This window comes from Tamandua tetradactyla, chromosome 18 (assembly GCF_023851605.1).
Source record: "Tamandua tetradactyla isolate mTamTet1 chromosome 18, mTamTet1.pri, whole genome shotgun sequence".
NCBI lineage: Eukaryota > Metazoa > Chordata > Mammalia > Pilosa > Myrmecophagidae > Tamandua > Tamandua tetradactyla.
In genome coordinates, this window is record NC_135344.1 from 50,510,987 (window position 1) to 50,535,528 (window position 24,542).

At 37.5% G+C, this 24,542-nt stretch overlaps 1 protein-coding gene across 1 annotated transcript in view; it reads left to right on the top strand.

Annotated features, from left to right (window-relative positions):
- The window catches only part of KLHL14 (kelch like family member 14), a 99,426-nt gene extending 96,526 nt beyond the window's left edge, over window positions 1-2,900 (top strand). The window contains exon 9 of the mRNA XM_077135686.1: window positions 773-2,900. Coding sequence (XP_076991801.1) covers window positions 773-913 — 141 coding nt within the window. The 3' untranslated portion in view covers window positions 914-2,900. The remainder of the gene's footprint in view (window positions 1-772) is intronic.
- Window positions 2,901-24,542: the final 21,642 nt, after the last annotated feature.

Genomic DNA, 24,542 nt, shown 5'->3' on the forward strand with positions numbered 1-24,542 from the left:
GGGGGAGCTTTAGAAGTTTTTAGTCATATGGAGGAAAATGTGGATAAAACAGATATCTGTATAGCTGCTTATTTGCTGGTACAAATTGCTAACTGAAAAAGAATAGATACATTTGAGAACCAGATCCTTCCTAAACTATTAGATTCGTTGTTTGTTGCCTATGCTAAAAAAAAAAAAAAAAAAAAAAGCTGTTTCAATTTGGGGAGGGAAATATTATTATACAAGTATCAGCCCCTGAGGTTGATAAAAGAAACAAGATTAAAGATATTTTTTATTTATTGTATGGCCTCTTGAAAATAAGTGAATCGGTGTGTGAAGAAGTAGATAAGCCATTTACTATTTAATTAAAACTGTTCGTCAATCTCAGCTCTGACCCTCTACGGTAACGAAAAAAAACAACCATCTAAAATCCAGCTTATTTGGACTTTTTAAAAAATTATTTAAATATTTATGGTGAATTTGTCTTTTCTTTGTTTTTAAACCAGCTGGAGAATTTCAGTTTTCGATCAATTATGGTAAAGGATTTGTTGATTTGTCTAGAACGTTCTAGGTCCTTGACTTCCGTTACTAGTTGCAAAATAATAAGATTTGTAATCTTGTGAATCTCAATTTTTCCCTTGGAATAAAACGATTTAAAATCCATTGCTTTCATTTAGAATTTTTTCATGGGAGCGGAGAAAAGATACTTTCTTTCCACTGTAAATGTGCTGAATAACACTGCTCCTGCACTTCCCTGAACTTCCTCTGACTGCTGCCTGTTGTGCCATTACAGGGGGCCTACAAGTCATCTACAATATGCTACTGTCCAGAAAAAGGAACCTGGACAGAACTTGAAGGAGATGTAGCAGAACCACTTGCAGGTCCTGCCTGTGCAACCGTTATCCTGCCTGCCTGTGTACCATACAACAAATAATGCCCAGAAAACCCCGAAGGAACAGTCTCAGCATTCTGGGAAGCAATGACAGGTGACGTCACTATTATAATAGGAACAATGCATTCTAATGCCACAACTGCCGAAACCCACCCTTGGTTTCTAATGAATGATTTCTAAGTAACTACAAAAGAAAGTGACCTGTTCTTGAACAGCTATGGTGTCTGTAAGTCGGATCACACCAAATTTTCCTGTGGTGACAGACTCTTCCATTCAGACCGGTTTTAACTTGTCCCAGTTTTACAAAAACTCCTCATATGGATTTTAACTTTCAAAAGGAGAAAGACAAAATACCGAAGACTGCCCCCAGAGAGAACTAAGATCAGTATTGTGCATTGTAGTCTGCCTGCATGCGATCTATTTGTTGAAGTTTTGGGGATATTGTATTCATGGATGATTCAAAATTGGACCCACTGAAATAGTCCCACAGCATTACAGAAACTGCCACTTGATTCTGTAATCCTAACCTTTGGCTACTTCACAGACTCCATTAGCAACACAGTTCTAGAAAATAATAGAAGATTAAAGAGGGGCATTTTCATTTCTGTACAACTTCATTCCTTATACCTTCTGCCCTTACAGCACCTCAAGGGATCAGCGAAGAGAAAAATATTGACTCTTGTAGCAGTTACTTCCTGCTCTATGAGTTCTAGGCTAGCCAGAGTCATAATTTCTGTGTCCTCTATTTTATCTGAAGAGTTAAAACAAAATACACTATATCACTAATCAGTTCACAGAGGCTCACTTTTTCTTATTTGTTGTAGTATACAAGTAGTAAACACACCTTTTATTTGTTTCAAAAGATAGGACTGACAAATTCAGCCCCCCAATGTGGAAGGGATTCTGTTGGATAATACATCTGACCCCAAATTTAACCTATTATAAAAACTGGGAGATTGCTTTCAGAAATTCAGGGGATGAAAAGAAAGGATAATTGCTTTTAAGTACAATCCCAGTTGTCGCTCTGTCACCGCATAACATTACTTAAAAGAGCTACAGGAACCAATCACAGCATGTGACAAACTCCTTCTCCCTCTTCCTTGCCTCAGGCTGGCTCTGGCAAAGCATACGACTTAACATCATGACTCTCCCAACTCTTCATCTCTCCTTTGTTTTCACCAGAGATGCCTGAACCCAGTTAAGTGAGCATCTACTACAGTGTCTGTAGGAGCCTGAGGAATTGAGGGGTGGAAGGACAGGAGAAAGTGAGATAGTTTCAGTTTGAAAAAACTAAAGGGCAAAACTGGCAGAAACATGAGTTTGGATTTCAAGTTCTTAAAAGCTTAAACAAGGGACCAGAAAATAAAACAAAATATTTTTTTAATCACTCAGAGATGTTCTTGGATCTCTCAACACTTTTCATCCAAAACGACATGGGGAAGCCACAGATTAAAATGCTTTGGTGATTAGCTTTCATTGTGGAGCATGTCAAGATAGAGTGGGTATACCGAAAACCAATGCCGTTTCTACAGTAAAGTGCAATCTTCATTGTTTTTGTATTTATTTGTATGTTCAGATCCAAAGGATCCGTTGTAAAAATATATATAAATATATATATCCAGTGCAATCAACTTTCATTTCTTTTTCCTTGAAAGCATATGAATATATAGAAAGAAAGAGAAGTTCCCAGTACTTTGTGGGAAAATCCCAGCTGGTATCATGAAGAGAACAAGGTCTGGCAGCTTCAGAACCTGTATTGTCAATTGAGACCATTTCTTCCGAAAGTCATAGTTTATACCAGATATTTGCTTTTCTTAGGCTGGTTCTTCATTTTATTTTTTATTTTTAGCCCAAATAAATAAAAGCATTTATGAGAACTATAAGTAAAGCTTTCTGTATTTCAGAGAGATGCAACCTATTAGAAAGTGAAAAATGAATAAATAAGTCATGGAGATTGTAAATTTTGTACAGTATTAGAATGTGTAAATGAAGCTTGCTTGAAAAGGGGAAAACTTTAAATAAAAACTTTATGTACTAATTCAACTGTCTCTCATATTCCTACTTATAAAACACATGTATAAATCTCCACACTACATTTTTTTGAAGGTTTGTAACCTATAAATGCCTAAATATTTGTATTCTGCAAATATGCCTCATGAGTTTATTCTGCTTCCCAGCAACATGTAAATATAAAAAGTAGGAAAAATGATAAAATTTATGGAATACTTCTGGGAAAGTGCTGAATCTGATTTTTCCACCAAAAGAGTGTTACTATAAGGAGTAGCATCTAGGATCTATTAACAAAATATTTATAGAAATTGCCACAAGCATCACAGGTATTAAACAATTCCTGCACACTCTCTAAAGAATAAGTAAATTAAATCAATTGAATTAATCTAAGTTGATTATCTAAATGCATAGTATTTCTTTTCAATTTCTTTAAAAACGTATGTGGTGGAAAAAGCATGAAATGTGACCCCTGCCATACAACATACAGGAAAAAAAAAAAAAAATATATATATATATATATATATGAAAATTGCTGTGCATGTAAGGAGAGGGGCTGTGGGAGAGACAGAAGGAAGAACAGAGGTATGCACCTGAGATCTGCAGCCTTCCGGACAAAGTACTATTCAGGCTAGGGAGGTAGTTCCTAAAGGCAGTAAGTTAGGGAGAATTTAATTCATTGCTTTCCAGCCAAATATATCATTATTATTATGATAGTTAAGTTCACAATTAAGGATAGTTTGATCCTACTTAATATTCCATGAATGCAAGCGTAGTGGGGTTTCTTTGTTATCCCAATGGACTTTTACCTCTCTATGCACACAGGAGAAGGCCCCTCTCTAAGGCACCTCTAATACCATCTCCTCCCATACCAACTAGTTGCCATGGGGCATCTTCCAAATATCCTGAATCTCCAAAAGTTCTAGTGCAGTTAAGGAAATAAACTCTTCTTTCTCCTACTCCTAAGGAACCGCCTACTAGGTCCATAACTAGATGGTATATTTCATGTCTTATTTTTTGGTTGGTTAACACCTGAGGGAATTTAGGATAGGCAGTAGATCAAAACTCATAAAAGAATTTCTTCATAAAAATATGCCCTAAAACTGGGCAATACCTGAGAGAGTAAACATAGTCTAGATTATTGAGTTAAACTACATCTCTGGGTTTAAAATTAGTACCTGTATCTCGTTCTCCCCTATTAGGGGCAAACCTTTATTTCCCAGCTATTTGGCTCATATCATTTAACAAATCATTGTGATTATCAGCATTGTAAGTACTAAGTATTTATCGAACATATGACAAAAGGCATCACTGTGAATGCCTGTCTTGTGATTGAAGATGATCCTCTAGATCAAAAAGTATTAAAAAATCAAGACATTAAGCTATAATAGTATTAGGAAAGCATTAATACACATCAATGGATATTTTGATATATATTGTTCCCACAGACGGGGTAGCTGGAAAATCATGACTAATCAAGCCTGGCTTCCTAGAATCACCCTGCCCTAGAGCCTATTGAAGCATTGATAGAAAATAAAACAATAGAAGAAGCAAAAAGTTTAAATGTAAGAAGAAAATATTCAAATACATACTGTGTTTTTTGTTACTGTAGTTGTGTAGTGCTTGTTCTGGATGACACAATAAATATGGACCAAGTATTGGGCAGAAGATCTTAATGGAGATATCCTATATTATTGACCTTACAGGCTTTATGCAGTAAAAAAAGGATTCAATTCTAGAGATGCATGCTAAAAATGTGCTTCAAGTAATGCAATATAATAGCATAAAATAATAAAAAATTTTACATAAATTGAAGCTTGAGTGACTTATCCCTTCTAACCTCTCCTGGTTTATTTTTGTTGTACCTTTATCTTTATTATTTCTTTATAGTTTACTTTTAAAGAAAATTTATAATTGTGGAATAGTTAATCTATAATTGACATTTTAATAAAGATAGTAGAAGTTTAACACTTAGAATATTGCCTAGCATAAATTAAGGGCTCAATAAATGTTAACTCTTAAGATTAGTGGGTATAGTGTTGCCTCAGTAATTTTTAGTTCACCAATGATGTTAAAAGCGAGATGTTTGAAGTGCAGGATGGTTTACTTCTCAGGCTCAGAAGAGTTATATCTTGTTGGGTAAAGTGATCCTTGACTGTAACCTCCCCTTCCATTATTTACTTATTGACTCTTCCACTGTGACCTTCAAAAGCCCCTGTGTATAATAAAATTTCATGTAAGGGTAGGCAGGGGAAGCTGAATCTCCTACAGATTGAGGACTGACGAGACAAAGATCAGCCTCTCAGTTAAAAGCCATGGAGAGCCTCCCCTTGGAATAGACACACCAAAGGTGGACTCTGTCTTATTGCAATGAGCCCCATCGGAGCTCAGACCCTGACTAAACTGCAATGGTCACATTCTCACTCTATCTGCATAAAAGAGGAAAGGGGAAACCTTTTCTAATGGAAGATAAAATCATTGGAGCTACTGGTTTAGTTTTTATTAGTAAAGCATTGCATTCAACCAAAATTACTAGACATGAGAAAAATATAAGACTAATATGATACCTAATCTGTAGAATAAAACATAGTACAGGACTAGACCCACTACTGGTTCAGATTTTTTAGCTAGCCAACAAAAAACTATGATCAATATATTAAATAAAATATAGTAAAAGTGGACAAAATAAATGAAAGGAGGAGAATTTCACCAGAGAATTAGAATCTATTTTTTAAAAGAGTAAAATGGCCATTCTAGAACTAAAAAAAAAAAATCTTAAATTAAGAATTCAATAAATGAACTGAGCAGGTGAGCCACAGCAGTTCACAGGACTGTTGAACTGGAAGAGAGACTAATAGAAAATACCCCAAATTAAGCACAGAGAAATTTAAAAATAGAAAAAAACACATTAAAGAAAAAGGGACTCCTGGGAAATGCTCAAAATGTCTAGTGTATGTATTATTAGTGTTCCAGAAGGAAAGGAGAGAGATGATAGGAAGAAGCAGCATTCTAAAAGATAATGAAAATGAACAAAGGGCAATTTTAGGCAAACGAAAAATGAGGAAGTTCATTAACAGTAGGTCCGCTCCAAAAGAAATACCAAAGAGGTATTTAGGCAAAAAGAAAATAATCACAGAAAGAAACATGGAAAAACAAGAGGGAATGAAAAACACAGGGAAGAATGTTAATGTGGGCAATAACTATAAATGCATATTGACTATACAAAAACTAATTGTGAATTCTTATGGAATTTAAGATATATAACAACTAAAATGTTTAACAAGAATAATCCAAAAGGCAGGAGGTCAGAAATGGAGTTCAAAGGGAAGGGTCAAAAGTAGTCATTTGTAATAAGTAAAGGATGCATGTGTTGTGATCTCTAGTTAACCACTAAAAAGATAATTTTTAAAATGTAAAAGTAATAAGTGAATGGGAAAAAATGTAATAATGGAAATATTCAAGTAATCCAAGAAACACAAGACAGAATATAAAATAGATTAAATAAAAAGCAAATTGTAAGATGCTAGATGTAACACCAAATATATTAGTAACTTCATTAAAGATAAATGGACTAAAATGCTCAACTAAAAGAATAAGATTGTCAGATTAGTCTTTTAAAAACCCAATATATGATGATTATAGAAGGCATAATTTAAATATAAGGACACACCCCAAAAATCTGGTATAGTATGAAGGCAGAATAAGCAAAGTCCATCAAATGGGCATAACTTCTTCCTACATTGAAGGCCTAGCATCTCTGGATTTACTCTTTACCTTATGACATTGAATAGATGGGGATATAATACGAATGTGATATTACTCTTCAGAAATATAATATTTTGACATATTAGATGGTATATAGATCTGCTGTAGCTAACAAATGTTTTTTTAATTTTCTCTTATATTTTTATAGCTGCTTATTTTTTAATTTATTTATTAATTTAAAAAGTTAACAAACAAAATAAAACATTAACATATATAATAAGTAATTCACAATATCATCACTTAGTTGCATATTCATCATTTCTTAGAACATTTGCATCAATTCAGAAAAAGAAATAAAAAGACAATAGAAAAAGAAATAAAATGAAAACAGAAAAAAAAAAAGATTATACCTACCATATCGCTTACCCCTTGCTTTCATTGATCACTAGCATTTCAAACTAAATTTATTTTAACATTTGTTCCCCCTATTATTTATTTTTATTCGATATGTTCTACTTATTTGTTAAGGTAGATAAAAGGAGCATCAGACACAAGGTTTTCACAATCACACAGTCACATTGTGAAAGCTATATCACTATTCAATCATCCTCAAGAAACATGGCTACCGGAACACAGCTCTACATTTTCAAGTTCCCTCCAGCCTCTCCATTACATCTTAAATAACAAGGTGATTAATACATAATGCATAAGAATAACCTCCAGGATAACCTCTCCACTCTGTTTGGTATCTCTCAGCCATTGACACTTTGTCTCATTTCACTCTTCCTTTTTGGTCAAGAGGGTTTTCTCAATCCCTTGAGGCTGAGTCTCAGCTCATTCTAGGATTTCTGTCCCACGTTGCCAGGAATGTCCACCCCCTGGGAGTCGTGTCCCATGTAGACAGGGGGAGGGTGGTGAGATTGCTTGTTGTGTTGGCTGGAGAGAGAGAGACCACATCTGAGCAACAAAAGAGGCTCTCTTGGGGGTAACTCTTAGGGCTAAATTTTAAGTAGACTTAACCTATCCTTTGTGGGGTTAAGTTTCATATGAACAAACCCCAAGACTGAGGGCTCAGCCTATAGCTTTGGTTGTCCACACTGCTTGTGAGAATATCAAGAATTCAACTTGGAGAAGTTGAATTTCTCCCTGTTCTCACCATTCCCTGAAGAGGGCTTTGCAAATACTTTTCCACTCACTGAGCTAACGAATGTTTTAAGGAATGAATTGGTACAAAAAATTCTTTGACAAGGAAAGATAGATATTTGATAGATGATGATAACATAGATAGATAGATGAGAGAGAGAAGGAGAATCTTGACTATTTAAAACTCTCCTAAGATTTAATTCTGTGGCTTAAACTTCTAACATGATTCTTGGATCTTTAGACCATCCCCTACAATACTGCTTCCTTAAACAGGTTCATTGTCTCCAAGAGATCTGCACTGCAGCACCCCAATATCTACCCTCATATTGACATACAACCTCTCCACAACCTTTAGGTGAAAAAGACACCCTGGCCTAAAGGACCCTAAAACTTGAGGTGGGATTTGGGGGGAAGATATAAAGTTATATTGGAGGCAAGATAAAATAGTCTGACAGTAAAAGGATAGGGGTTTGTTCTGTAGGAAGGAAATACTTATTCAATCCAAAATGGAAAAAAATGCCCTCATTTGGCAGTAAAAAGTCCAGGAACATGACTGATATATATTACCTTGGATAGCAATTAGACTCTCAGATTCAGGTTTGACTTTTAAAAATGCTAGCAAAGACAGACCAAATGGATTGTGTCAGAAGTGAGTCGCTAACAGGAGAAGCAGATAGTGTTAATAAATTCCAAAGGGTTGTTCCATCCAGAAAGATTCCACTAATCTGCAGAAGCCTAACTCACAGAACCTCATAAGACACATTATGTTAGTACCAGTGTTCCACACCAATTACAGGTTTCTGAAGGGCCATCCGAGCAAAACTATGCCCTTAATATATAAGCTAACACTTCCGTGACTAAGATTGCAATTGGGCTGGGACAAATCTCTATGATCTTGATATATGAAAATCCAAATAGATGGTTTCCATAGAAATGAATACAAACATTTCCAAATTACTTATTCAGGATTAATCCACTGCAGCTTTGCAAAGGAAATATATTTGATGAGGCTCAGTAAAGCAGCCAATGAAAAATAAACTAAAATTGTCCAATAAGATGGTTCCCCTCACTAAAAGCAAATCCATGCACAGCTAAAATATGGTTTTATTCACAGTGTTATTTCAATCCCAAATGTATAAATCTGTAACATTTTAAGAGCTGGAAATACCTTAAAGATAACTGGAGGAAGTTCTTAAATAGAGGAAAAGGGCAAAGACTGTAGCTATCAATACTTCTATTCAAATTGTCTTGGTTCTGTGGCCTCTTGCCTGGGTTGACTTGGGCAAGTTAGATGTTTCTCAGTCTCAGTTTTGTCATCTGAAATATGGGAATAATAATACTTTTAATGTGGGAATAGTGAAAAGATTTTATATTTTTCAGATGAAGAAACAAAATACAAAGAGATAAAGGGATATATCCAAGACCATCATTAGTATGGGGAAGGGATTAATTCAGCAGTCATATAGCTGGCCTGCCGGTCCCCAAACAGTCCCCTTTTATTACTATGCCATTTTCTTTATGGCTGGGTTCCCATTTATAACAAATAAACTGAGCTAACAATCTGGAGAATTATCCCAGAAATCTAGACCAAAATGAATTTTCTTCAAATGGTTTGTTGATTCATGTCTAGCGCCAATATTTTTTTAAGTTTCAGATGTTTGGAAATAAATAGAATATTCTAGAATTTGAACTCAAAGTATATGTAGCAGGATATTAAATGGGATATTTCTTGGTGTCTTGAATTAGAATGTGGGCTTAGTCCCCCAAACTGATGACAATGAGCATTAAGAACCAATATGTGTTAGTTTAGTCCCCTGAGAAGCAAAGAACAAGGTGAATGTAGAGACACAAGAGATGTATTGGAGAAAATGACTCTTAGGGAAAAAGGGAGGCAGAACATTGTGAAGGAGTGAGAATAGAAAGATTTTTAGCCTACACCAAAGCTTAAAGGTTGGGACAGGCCAATGGGAAGTTCTTGAGGCAAAATTGCCCTTCAGAAAAATTAGCCATCTGATAGGAACATCTCTGTCATGAGGTGTCTCTTAATGACCGCCACACTTGGTGGGAAGTGCCCCTTAGGTAACTCAGTAGTTGATTCAGAGCATAGCAGCTTGCGCCATCAGTCAAGTTTGCTCCTTATAGCAGGAGATCTGAGTGATGCATTTTCATAGGTGTCATGTTATAGTTTCTATATCCGGAGTCATATCCCCAGAAGACTTGAGAAGAAGTAGGCAAATAGATTCATTGATTATAACCTTCAAGAGCATCTGAAAGCAAAGACTATAAATTAATTAGAGTGAGATCTTTGAGGGAATTTGTAAGAACAGAGAGGGCTGAAACATTTTACCTCTCCTCAAACACTCAGAAATTAGAGCCCTCTGCTGAAGTGGAAGCTGGCATGTCTACCTTTTACCCAAATGAATTTGCTGAATTGGAACCAATGACAAATCAATACGGTAAATCATCTGCAATTTTTAAAAGAAAATCTCCACAAAGATTCATATTTTATTTAACTGGTTTAGATATGGTAAGAGGAAGGAGAATTGGCCCCCAGTTCTACACATTAGTGCAAAACAGCTTGAAATCCATGCCAAGTACATGGCAGATTCTATGGAAGGCATTAAGAAAGTATATCTTGGACAGGCCATGGTGGCTCAGCAGGCAAGAATGCTTGCCTGCCATGCCAGAGGACCTGGGTTCAATTCCCAGTGCCTGCCCATGTTAAAAAAAAAAAAAGAAAGTATATCTTGCAAATTTCATTAGACTTAGAAAAGACTTTGATCCTTTTAATCATATCAAAATCAGAAAACTTAGGGCAGCTGTGAAGCCATGTCATGGTCAAGTTCATGTGTCAACTTGGCCAGGTGGTGGTGCCCGTTTGTCTGGTTTCATAGAATTAAATCATGATCACATCTGCTGCATCCACAGCTGATTGCATTTGTAATCAGCCAAGGGGAGTGTCTTCTGCAATTCATGATGTTTAATCTAATCACTGGGAGGCTTTTAAGGAGGATTCAGAAGAGACAGTCTCTCTCCCTGCTTCAGCTGGCAAGCCTCTCCTATGGAGTTCATCCAGACCATTCATTGGAGTCCTCAGCTTCACAGCCTGCCCTATGGATTTTGAATTCTACATTCCCATGGTTATGTCAGACACTTTTATAAATTTTATATCTACAGATATTTCCTGCTGATTCTGTTTCTGTAGAGAATCCTAGCTGACACAAACCAAAAACAGTTAACCCAGAAAAAATCAACTTTAGGGAGGAAAAACCTTAAAATATTATGAGATAAGAAGTGAAAAAGTTGCCTACTGGGATGGTCAGGTTCATGTGTCAGCTTGGCCAGGTGATAGTGCCTGAGTTGTCTGATCAAGCAAGCACTGATGTATCTATTGCTGTGAGGACATTTCATGGACTTAAATCATGATCACATTGGGTGCACCCATCACTGATTACACCTGCAGTCAGCTAAGCAGAGTGTCTTCTGCAATGAGTGATGCTTAATCACTCAAAGACTTTTAAGGAGAATTCAGAAGAGACAGTCTCTTTTCCCACTTCAGCCAGTCAGCCTGCCTCTCCTGGTAGTTCGTTGAGGACCTTCATTGGAGCTGCCAGCTCATGGCCTGCCTTACAAATTTTGGACTTTTACATTCCCATGGTTGCATGAGACACTTTTATAAATCTCACATTTACAGATATATCCTATTGGTTCTGTTTCTCTAGAGGACCCTGACTAATACACCTACCATGTCTTAGTGAATAAATTGGACTTGGACCCAGGGTAGATTTAAAAAATAATTGGAACTGGAGGAAAATGTCTACTTGGTCTATACAGAATAGATTATTTCTAAGTGCAAGGAAATGGTACTCTGGTGTCCTTAGAGAATTTGCTTGGGTAGTTAATATTCATAAGCCATATAAAATATCTCTTCTGTGTCTGAGTACTGCAACAAGGGGACAAAGGATTCCTGCATGCATTGCCCAAATGCATGGGATCTGACTTAATTTCCTAATATTTAGGAAGGGAAGGGAGCTATTACTACCAAAATCATAGCCCAGGGGATGCATGTTTTACATATATTATCATATTCAATTCTCCACAACTCTAAGAGGTGACTATTATTATTGACATTATACAGATGAAGAAATTGAGTTTCAGAGGAATCAGCAAAATTGTCCAAGATCACACAGCTAGAAAGTGGGAGAACCCAGATTCAGAATGTACTCTTTTTGACTCCATAGTTTATGTTTTTCCAGAATATAGTGTTTTTCCACCATAGAGAAAATAAATAAATAAAACTATGGGGTAACCTATCTTCATTACTTGTGACTTTGGAATGACAAAGCCATCTAAAACCCAGAATTGCAGAATCTTTTAACTGTCAAGGACATCTAGCACACCAAAATTCAACTAAGCGCATTTAAATAAGATATAATTTCTTGGTGTTTTTGTGGTTGTTGTGTCTGTTGTTTTTTGATAAACATAAAATCTTCCATTTATCTGCATGCTAAATGAAGTAGGGGCAAGAAACCTATTGAATAAGTGAAAACAATGGTGATTCTATAACAAAAACCAAACAATAGAAGACTGGCTTGGAATCTTCTCAGTGTTAGGAGGCTTTGATCAGGGGAGCATTTAGGAAAAAAAGAAAAATCGATCACCTTGTCAAACCCTTCCTAGACTATGGCAGTAGATTTTTCCAGGACAGAGTTATGCTTCCTGCTTTTGCCAAGTGTCCATTTTCTCATTTCTCTTCATATTCCAATTCATGCTATTTCTGGTGGGAGAGGAATATTTGCAATATTAAACAATTTGTATTATTCTAAAAACATGTGCATGTAAAACTAGCTCCGTGTTTCTCAGACAGGAGTAGTTTTGCACCTTGAAGGTTATTTGGCAATGTCTGAAGACAGTTTTGCTGTCACAACTAGGGAGGTTGCTACTATCATTTAAGGCCAGAGATACTGTTAAAACACCCTAGAATGGACAGGACAGCCCCTCCTCATGACAAAGAATTTTCCAGCCCAAAATGTCAATAGTGCCAAGAAGAAACCCTGGTCCAGCTTGATGCAGTGTTTGTGAATGATAGTCCCAGTTATTTACCCTAATGTATGGCACTCACCATTGCTTTGTGAGATGGCAACAATCACAATATAAGGGACAGTGCTGTATTTAACTAAATTAAAATAGGTTTAATATTCACCGCACGTGATGGTCAGTTTTATGTGTCAGTTTGGCTCGAGTACAGCCCCCAGTTACTCAGTCAACCACTAATTTAGGTTTTGCTCTGAAGCTACATGTGATTCAAGTCTTTATCTGTTTACTTTAAGTAAGGAAGATTATCCTAGATAATCTGGGTGGTGTTAGGGAAATCACAGACACCTGTTAAGAAGCCCAGCCCTTACCCAGCCCCACGGCCTTCTTTGGGGAAGTCACAAACACAGGATAAGCAGCCACCCTCCAGCCTTCTGCCACACCTGCCTCCTTTTCTATTAGGTACCATTCCACAGCCTGGGGGAGAGGGAAAGTCTAATGACCAGGCCCAGCCGGACCTTAAATCCCAAACCAACAGCCCCAGATGCAAACCAGAACAGGAATTCTCCATGGCAGGGCTTCCTCTTCCAGAGGTGGGTAAAAACACATTTGAACAGTGCAGGATGGTCTGTCTTCTCTGCCTCAAGGTGAGGGGTGCAAAGCTGCCATCCGCTGACCCTGACCCAAGCAGTGTCGGCCACCCCGGGAGACCAGCTGTGATGGGACTTCTGCTGTTTTGGAATCTTTGTGCTGAGTAAGTAATAGAGATTATTTGCCTTTCTGTACTCTTTATATCGTGCAAGTAATTAAGAGATCATCTGCTGAAAGTTTCTGTAATGCTTCGAATCTGTGTTGTCGCACCTTTGTAACAAATTGCCCCACAGGTGAGCCTGATTCAATCAGTTGAAAGACTCTAAGGGCAGAGCTGAGGTTTCCCTAAAAAAAGAAAAATGCCACCTGTGGATGGCGTCTTCCAGGCATGCTGTGAGGTTCTAGCTTGTCCTTCCCGATGGCCTGCCCTATGGATTTTGGACTTGCAGAGCCAGCCCTCACAATCCAGTACAATAAATCTCTTTTTATATATCGTCCTGGTTCTGTTTCTCCAATAGAACCCTTACACGCTGCATAATAATAATTTATCATATGAGACATCATTGCAGTATTTAAAGGTGACATGTAAAATTCATGTTTATTTCCTAATGTAAGTATTGGTTTAAATTTTTTAATGGTAATTCCAGTTGCTAATTCTCTCAGCAGAGGGATGTTTATCCAAATTGAAATTAATTTTTTTTTAAATTTCATGGGGCTTTGAAAACCACTGCTTTTTTCTTAATTTGCTTTGTATGTGTTATATTATACAATAACATTTTTTTAAATGTCATAGGAACTGGACTTTTAAAAATCAGTAGATTCCAATACTGAAATAATAGTATTAGAATTACCTGAAAAAATTTTAAAGAAGCTATCATAAAAGTGATCTGATGAGCAATTAATATGAACACCCTTGAAAAATGGGGGGGAAAACAGACTTCTCTTTAGAAAGGCAAACTCATGGTAAAGAAATAAAAGATAGAAAGAAGATTAAAAATGGAAATTTTGTTAAGTAGTATACATGGGCCCAAACCTCACATCAGCAAACCAAAACTTGAGTAAGGCACTGTTTCACCTGAGTCCTGAGCTCTCTCAGAACTGGAAACTTGATAGCCAACCAATCATAGTCAGGCAGCTCTGATTTAGCCGGCCCCTCTGGCTTGGAGCTAGCCAAATAAGCCCAGCCAGTGGAATCACCTTGTATTGCTAGCGTCCTTGTTGGCTGTATATGTCTGTCTATAAAAACCCTGCCCCTAGGGCGGTGTGGCAGTGGCTAAGTGGCAGAATTCTCGTTTATCATGCTGGAGACCCGGGTTCAATTCCTGGTGCCTGCCCCTGCAAAAAAATCAAATAAAATAAACCCTGTCCTCTCACCATTCTTGCTACTGTTTGAGATGCTGCCTGATGTATGAATTGCTTGATAAAGCAAGTAGCTTTCATGTTATTAAAGTTTTTCTTATATCAGAAATGATCAGAATTCTCCAACTTCCAGATTATCACATATTTTTATCTTTTCTTGTTTTTAAAGTAGTTTGCAGTTCTCTGTCATACAGATCTAATTCAACAGCATTTCTTAAAGTAACTCTACAGTTCTCTCCAAAGGAACCATAAAAATGAAATTACTAGTAATCCCTCTCCCAGGAATAGCTATTCTTAATATTTGGTGTAGATTCTTCAGTGTAAACCTAATCCCAATGCATTTTTAAATGAGGGGAATTTTTGGATGTGCATATTTGTATTTTTTTCCCATAAAGTGTGTATTACTTCTGTCATAAAAGATAAATTGTTTTAAAAAGTTAATTTCCCTATAACAAAAATGCACTAAACAAGTTAATATTTTTGTAATAAAATAGGTTATCAGTGTTCCCACAGTCCTCCTTTGTCCTCTTCATACCACCACAGAAAGAAGAAAATTTCTGTCCAAAGAAAACTCATTTTCTTATAGCAACCAATTCAACCCAGACCAGCTTCCTCCACCTTCAGCCAGTATTTGTGCTGAGGAAATATGAACTCATTTTCACCATCAGCTAAATGAAAGAGAACCAGAAGGTGAAGCATTTCAAACCCAAATATAAATTGTTGGAGAGAATTCTGGTCTGTTATCCTGGTGCATATTAAGCTGAGGGAGAGAGTTCATTAATAAAATAGTCTGCAAAGATGAAAACAAAATGAGACCATGTAAGGTATTCATGTCTGGATAGTTAACCCAATAGTTGTGTAACCACTCTTAACCCATGTTTAATGGTAAGTGGGTTGTTTATGTCTTGACTGTAATGTTTATGATCACTTAGGACCTTCTGTCCCGCAGTACATAATTCAGCTGATCCTGGACAGCGAGGTTCGGTAATAAAAAATGTATGTGTGTATGAAGTCTAAATATGTATATAGGGTGGTGCGACGGTGGCTCAGTGGCAGAGTCTGTGTCCTGCCATGCTACAGACCGAGGTTGGATTCCCAGTGCCTGCCCATGCAAAAAAAAAAAAATGTATATAAGTATATATAAATATGTATATGTAGGAGAGAATCAGAAAGGTAAGCATATGTACACCCCTGAAGTAGTGAATTATGTGCATTTACACATAAAAAAATGCTGTCCACGTGTGCACATGTGTACTTGATCCAGTGGAGAAGCCTAAGGTGTTTCATTCTGTTTCAAAGCCAAGTAGATATTACAGGCCATGTGATGTACTGGAGAGAACACTGGACAAGAATTTGGGAGACCACCACCTTGACAATCCAATTACTTTGCTTGACTTTGTCTTCCAGCTTACAGCACCAGTGCCTCTGCTAGCAAACTGCCTGAAGACGCTGATTTCACAGAGAACATTGAACAGGAAAGAGAAACTGACTGCAAGAGAGATAAGTGCACTGAGGATGAACCCCACAAGGGAAACCTGAATCTCCAGGTTTAGAATTCAATTTTTCAGGTAATGGCATAATTCTGCTCTCAAATGAATCATGCTTTGCTCCACTTTATTTTGCATGTATTATCTCAAAGGCACAATTTTTATTCTATATTATCTTACTAGGTAATTTAGACCTTTGCATATAGCAGTGAGATGTGCATTACATAAATTAGTCTGGTGCTGAGTTGTTTTGCCAGGGTACATCTTTTCATTCCTACTTCTTTACACCTCTTTGTTCAAGTCCTATCTCGTGAGCAGCAGAATGGCATAAACTGCTGGGATAATGGTGGTGACATTATTAAGACAAGCCCCGCCACAAACTGCTCATGCAAAGGGTTGGGAAGGGGGTGACCAGAAAGTATGTTTCTTTCTGACCAGGGAAGTTTAAAACATCTCATCCCATTTTTCTCTAACAACCAAAGAAGTAGAAAGAGCTTCATAGTGAAATCAGACAGAGTTTCATCTGGAGAGAGTGGAAAAGGGATGGGAGAGGAGCAAGAATTAGTAAGAAGGGCAAAAAGGGGACAGAACCTGAAGAAAGCGTAGACAGAATCAGAACAAAACTATTCTTTCAGTCACCGTGTCTATGAGATAAAACCAATATCTTTTTGTTTTTGGTATCTCGTCATTTACTTCCACTCTTTCCTATGAAGCCAAACACAGTGTTTGATCATGTAGCTGATGCTTAACAAACAATCTTGTTGGATGACCAATCTTTTCTGTGTTTGGGGGGAGGGGAGCTCTTCCACAGAAAACTCTTATGACTTCCTAGCTCTTTCTCTGAGCCTCCAAATAAAAACATCTCAGAAAAGATTCTGCACTCCTTACATTTTGTAAATAACAGAATTACTGATTCGCATAAGAAATTTTGCTCTTGTTTCTCACATCAGCCTTTCATCTTAATTATCCAGTCTACAGGTGATGTATTTTCACCTGAGCTTATATAAATCTATGTTCAGTTACCTGTGAAGTACTTTTGGGAACAAAATTGACAGCAGATTCTAAACAATAAACTGGTCCAAATTTGCAAGTCTTGGCCCAACCGTTTTCTTAAACCATCCAAAGCGTCTAACACTGAAATTCCAGTTTCAGTAAAGTGCACATAATGCACACTTTAATTATTGCAAACTGTGAGGTCTAGTAATGAAGCGGAAACAGCCCCTTTAAAAAAAATAGTAATCCTAGAAGAATATATGGGTTTAACCCACACTTATAAATTTTAAAGAGTTTATTCCTAGTGGATTTAGGAACGTCATGTTGCCTAAAAAAAATCAAAATCACTTCAATTAGTGGCTATAAGAAAACTGCAGAGTATATTATACCATTAAAAAGAAATGAACAGGGTGTGCAAGTGCAGTTCAGTAGTAGAATTCTCGCCTGCCATGCAGGAGACCCAGATTTGATTCCCAGCCCATGCACCTCCCAAAAAAACAAAACAAACAAGCAAAACAAACAAACCAAAAAAAATTCAACAAATGGTGCTGCAATAACGGGATACTCACATGGAAAAATAATGAAATGTGACCCCGCCATACAGCATTCAAAAACAGAAAAAAAGAAATGAACAAATATCACTCCACTGAAGGAAATATAATATTAAGTATGTCTTGCAGAATATTTTCCATATAGAATCTAATAGAACAATTATATTTTCAACTCAAATGCTCATCTGCAATTCACCACAAGATTTGTAAATAATAGTAAGTTATTTTCAAGTCATTTCATTCCAGCAGTTATATAGATGTCATTAAGAACCCATAGACAACACTTTATGGTAAAAGTGAGTCAAACAATATAAAAACAAGACAGAAATCTAAAAATGAAAATATTTTCAATCAAAATAAAGGCAAGACTCTGGGATCTATCCTGTAACCACTTTTTGAAGAGTGCTTTGAAAACTATTGCTTTTTTATTTCTTTGCTTTGTATATATGTTATACTATACAATAAAAAAAGTTGCCTGGAAAAAAAAACTGAAAATAAATAAATAAAGTCAAGAAAATAATGTAGATTCATGATAAAATTATAAATCTTAAGAATGAGGAATGGCTTTATGAGCTTACCTGGGCCAGGAAGAGTAGGATGTACCTAAGTAGTCAAAACACTTATTTACCTTTTCATACATTTTTCTCAGGAATAGTAATTTCTGATTTCCATGTGCTGAGTGTCTTTTGCAAAACTGCTATATGCTTGTCTCTGTGCTGTCAATTTTGGCCTGATTCTAAAGAATGCCTTCACTAAGACTGTCTTCAAGCTACTGTCAATAATCTTTTGGGAAAATAAGGCTAAATTATCTTAAACAATTAGAGAATATCATAAAGGCAATAGGTAATGAAGTATCAGATGCTTTAATATGATGATTGAATGTGGTAATAAGTATTGTGTGCCACTGTACGAATTTTAAAGAGCTAACACAATGTGTGTCTCTGTTAATCCATAATAAGCCATATATAGGGCACAATAGGCAATGTTATGCTGCAATTACAAATACACACACACACATATTACCCAAATTTTAAAGACTTAACAGGGATTGAATTCTCATTCAAATATCACTGTACACCAGCTTGATCTTCCAGAACCTTTGTCTTCAGTGAAACAGTTCATTAATCTAGGCTCACCCAAGCTCAACCCCCACACCCCACAGCTGTTCCATAGGGAATACCTGATCTCCTGGGTCAGTAGAACAAAGGAGAACATGGAGAACAGACACTGATATTTAGGTGTTTCCACCCAATTCACTTCTGCTCACATATCATTGGTCAAAGCATATATGATGGCTGTGTCTTTGGGAACCCGGGAAGCTTCATCTTCTATGAGCCTGGAAGGGAATAGATACATGGTGAGTGTGTGCACCATTTATCACAAATGGTGAAAGCAGGTTGCGAATGGAGAGCTCTCAATTTTTCTAATTATAAAAATACTCTTGTTCAGTGTTACTGACGAGTGGGGCTTGGGGCTGGAGGAGAGGGAAATGGCTGCATCTTGGCACCGTGTGCCACTCAGAATATTCTCCCTTCCCACCTTCCATCTCCTCTCCACTTTTATTTAACATGCTCACCTTCTCCTGGAAACCAAAAATAATCCTCCTAGACTGAGTCAGATGGCCCTTTTATGTGATATCATGGCATCCTGTAGTTACTCCTATTTATCAGAGTGCTTGCATGAAGAAAAAATATGTTGATACATGCAAATGCATGTAAAATATATACTTGACACCTAGTGCTTGCTCAAAAATGTCATTGTTATCATCATCTTTTTATCATTGTGTCCCTCTGCACTCTGCATCTATTAATTTAACATCCTCTCTCACAAAACTGCGAGTTCTTTGATCTCAGGGACTGCGACTGATTTACCACTTATTGTTTAATGCCTAGCATAAAGGCTCCCGCATATTAGAATACAACAAGCATCTGAAGTGAATGAATGACAAAAGAATAAATCATAGTTTTTTTTCCATTTTACTAGTCTTTTAAAATAATTAATTAGGTTCTTTCTGTCCATCTTAGAGCCAAAATTCCATGCAAACCCTCTCAGATAAACCACTTCCCTCCCTTCCCTACATCTCGTCCTGGCTTGAGGACATACCCTACTCCCTCCCCACGCAGCAACCACCAACCTTGACCATTGAACTTGAGCCCCTCACAGCCTCTGCTTCCCACTGTTTCCATGTACTCACTCACTCCCTGGCCGCAAAATTTCTTTTTACTGACCTTCTCCTTTAGTTGTGTTTAGACTTGTGTTTATAATTTCTATAAGTACTAAGTCTTTCTCTAGTACATAGATGTCAATAAGCGGATTTATTGACAGTGAAAATTGCTATCGGGACATTACAACAGATAAATTAAGGAAGCAGTAACTTCTAGTTAATCTTTTCTCTGACACTTTCAGGTAGCTTTCATATAGTAACAGTATGTATCGTTCAATTTCAAATTGTATTCATCCAAAATCTTTGCACTTTTTTCCTAATAATTCCACAAAGGGCAACCACTTGTTCAGACATTTGACATAACTCCTTCATGAAGAATGATAATGTATGCATATAACATTTAATGTAACTATGCTCTTCTGTACATTTGCTATTCCACTCAATCAGCAATATATGATTTTAAAGATCCTCTTTTAAGATTCATATTTACAATTGGTGCATCATATGATAAATAATTAATACCAACCACTACTTTTATCATACAGTGGCTTAAATTAGCACCTTATTGTGATGTTCATTTGTAAATGCTTTATTAACATTCATTCTGGAAATAAGTCTCATTGAAATATTTCATGCTTCTGCTTTTCCCAAGAAATAACTTCTCTGGGTGTCACAATATCTTCTCCCTGTAGGGTAAAAACCATGATCCTCTCATCAGCGTCAGCCATGAATAACTTTACAACCTCCCCAGTAGGTTATAAGCTTTGGGATTTTTCATTGGCCTGTGAAGCATTTATTATATTCTGAGAACTTATTAAGCATGGCATAAAACATGGAAAAGATGTAGTCCCTAGCCAGTGCCCTCTTCATCTAAATAGCATAAGCAACCAGTGTGTTGCAAAGATTGGTTTCAATTTCCTTCATATCTTTGTAAGATTATGATGTCATTTTTCAAAGACCACGTCCGGGAGCTCTGGTTAAGGAGAGCCTGTGGTCATATGAGATTAGAGGATGGTTCACGAAAGAAATGAATTTTGAGCAAGAGCCACTGAAGCAGAATTTGGGCCATACATCAGAAGAAATGCTGAAATAGAGTTGAGCATAAAACAACTGAAACACCGGCTTTTTAGACCAAAGTATCTCCTGATAAAACTATAAATTTGGAGCAAAAAAAATGTGTAAGTTCCTCGTCCTCCCTCTTAACAGTGATGGAGTTGGTGATCTTAGGCAAATTATTTCACCTCTTTCTATACGTTTCCCATCATGTGGAAAGGGGATGAATTTTCCCCTCTTTGCTGTTCCCAGGGATAATGGAAATGCACAGAATAAGGTGTACAGTGAATATTTTGAGATTCGTGGTTGAAGGGGCCTTGCATTTTTGTGGTTGCTGACTGGTTAATGAAGAGCAGATTGACAAAAACAGTCAGAGCCGAGTTAGGGTGCAAGTCTCCAGTTTGCTTCCAACACACCGAAGAAGAGCGATTCTCCCTTTGCCTCCCACCTAGATCATCTCTCTAGAAAGGGCCAATATCACACAGCACCCTCCCTAGGAGAGGTTGAGGTCTGCAGAAATTAGCAAATATTATATGGCCAGCTGAGCTGGGCCCCATCTGGGACCAGATGTACAAAATGGTCATGTGCAGAGGGACCTGGCCATTTGTTTCTGCTCTAGTTGATGTTAAACTAGCAATTACATAGGGCTTACCCATTTGTCCACGCTGTATTATTTCATGGGGTTGTCACAGAAACACCAAGCGCTGCCATCCAGGAGCAGGGCTGCATAACACTAGGGGATTAGAGTCTGGAGACAGGCTGTACTGGGTTGGAATTCCATCCTAGCCATTAACCAGCTGTGCGACCTTTTGCAAAGCACTCCATTTCTCTAAGCGGCAAATCTTCATCTACAATATAAGGACCATGAAAAGAGATCTTGCAGGTTGTTAGGATATTAAGTATGAATTCAAATAAAGGCACCTAGTACAGCCCCTGGCTCATTGTAAACACTCAGTAAATGCTGACTATTTTTTTTAATTCATGCACTAAATAGATTGAGAGAGATTATGTAATATGCCCAGTCTTATACGGCTGGTTAGCAACAAACCAAGACTTCAACCCTTAATTCCCACTTCAGCACACCACTGCTGTCCAGCCTCACATGAGCCCATGTAGCTGGCAAATTCCACTAAGGTATGAAAATGCAAGCCCCCACTTCCAGAGAACAGTCAGTAGACTCTGAACATTACTGTTGTTGGAGAGAAATTATTATTCCCCTTAAATAGTCAGAGCACCACTACTGGGACTGCAGACAGATGAAGTTTGGAGCCTGTGGTAGTCCATGGAGGGATGTCACAGGAAGCTCTCTGCTCTTTAACTCTGAGTCCTTCTGCTAAAGCGGCGCCGCTTCAACTCATACCCTGATACAATGGGCCTGAGATTCTGCATTTCTCACAAAATCCCAAGCTGTACCATGCTGCTGTTCCATGGACCAGACTTTGAGCTAGCTTCTCATGCTCTCTATTCAGCAACACAGAGAATAAAGGCAAGAATATATGATGGTTACAAATAGTCCTTTACTGAACAAATGTGACTCCTGAGCCTAAGGGCAGACGATATGGGGAATTTTCCAAGAAGTCAATGCCAGAGGCCCAGAAGGGCTGCCTGCTGTGCGTGCGCACATGCACACACAGACACAGACACACCACACACACACACACACACACACACACACACCAGTTAAAGACCATGGATTCAAAGCTCAAATGTGCCTTTTTCTGTGGTAACAAAAGTTGCAAAAGAAAACACATGAGAGAAGCCGCATCTGCTGAGAGAACTCTCTTGGGAGGAACTAGCTGGAAAGGGAAACATAATCAAAATTTTCTTGGAAAAAAGGGGGATAAAAGAATTTATAAGCATAGAGCCCCTGCCAACTGCACAGTCCAGGAATTTAAGAAGGAAGGTGTGGTTGATTGAATTGGGAATCCCAGTTTGAGCATGTGCTTGGCCTTGGACCACATTCTGCTGGGCGTGGAGTGTTGTAAATAAGGTCATTTTGAGATGTTATTTCAATTAAGGTGTGGCCCAACTGAATCAGGTTGGGTTTTAATCTGGATTACTGGAGCCCTTCATAAGCAGAGAGAGAGAAGCCATGGGAACAGCCAGAAGCTGAAATTCAAGGGAACCCAGAGGAGAAAGCAGAAAGCATTGCCATGTGCATTGCCATGTGACAGAAAAAAACAAAAATCCCCCAAAATTGCTGTCCAACCAGAAGATGCCAACCCCAGGAGAAAGCAAGCCTTTCAGTCTTTGAAACCATTAGCCAATAAATCCTTATTGTTAAGCTAACCCATTGTATGATATTTGTTTTAATAGTTAGGAAACTAAAGAGAACTGAATTAACTCCAGATCTGGAGGACCCAGCTGGGAATGGCCTATTCTACGTCTCAGGCTGAGCAATTGAAACTTCTCAGATCAATTTCAGCCACTTGGGGAAATAAAGGAGATGATTCATTCATTCATTCAATAATTCTTTATTGAGTCTCTATTACATGCCAAGCACTGTACTAAGTACTGGAGATTCAATGGGGAGATAGGCAGCAAAACTACCATGGCTCTCCTTTCATGAGATGTACATTTTGTGGAAGACAATAAACAAATAAAGCAATTGCAAGTTGAAAAAAAATGCTACAAAGGGAAAAATATAGTCTGTGATAGACAGGAAAATGACATTTTTAGACCATAACCAGAGGAGGCCTCTAAAAAGGTACCATTTAAGCTGAAATTTGAAGAACAAATTAGCTGTACAAAAAGCATAGAGGAACATTCTAGGCTAAAGCATGTGTTATGTCACTGAAATGGTAAGGGAGAAGAGAAAGTATGAATTTCATTTTGATACATTCACTTTATCTGCCATATAAAGAATGGACTGTAGCAGTGCAAAGGTGGCACCATGGAAACTATTCAGAAGGCCATTGCAGGAGTTCAGGGAAGAGATGCTGGAGGCCCAGGCCTTTTGTGGAATGAAATAAAGCATGAAAGTTGTCCTAACAGAAGAAGAGGGTCTGGGAGAGGCAAATGAACCAGAATTTTCCATCTTTATACCTAGCATTAAGTTGGTCAATGCCAGTGAAAAATAACAAAGGCTCCATGAAGAGAGAAAATATCTATCATAAAGAAGGGCTGTGCTAATTGTGAGAAGGAAACATGTCACTTTGGCAGGAAGAGACTCCAGGTAGCTGCGCTGATGCTGATGTTGGGACAGTACCACAAATCTCTAGAGCTGCATGGTCCAGCGTAGTAGCCATGAGCCACATGTGACTTAGATTTAAATCAATTAAAATTCAATAATATTAGAAATTCAGTTCCTCACTGGTGCTAGTCACATTTCAAGAGTTCAATAGCACATGTGACTCATATTGAACAGTGCAGATACATAGAACATTTTGATTATGGTAGAAAGTTTTATTGGGCAATACTGCTCTAGAGGACCTCAGTGAAAGTTAAAATAAGGGAAAGATGGCAGCCCATGAATGATTTCCCGAAGGATCTGTATGTTCTTCAGGCATATAACTAAGCTAATGTGGCCTAGGGTATATTCACTATGAAAGTAATGCTTGGAAACCCAGGCATAGGAGCCAAAA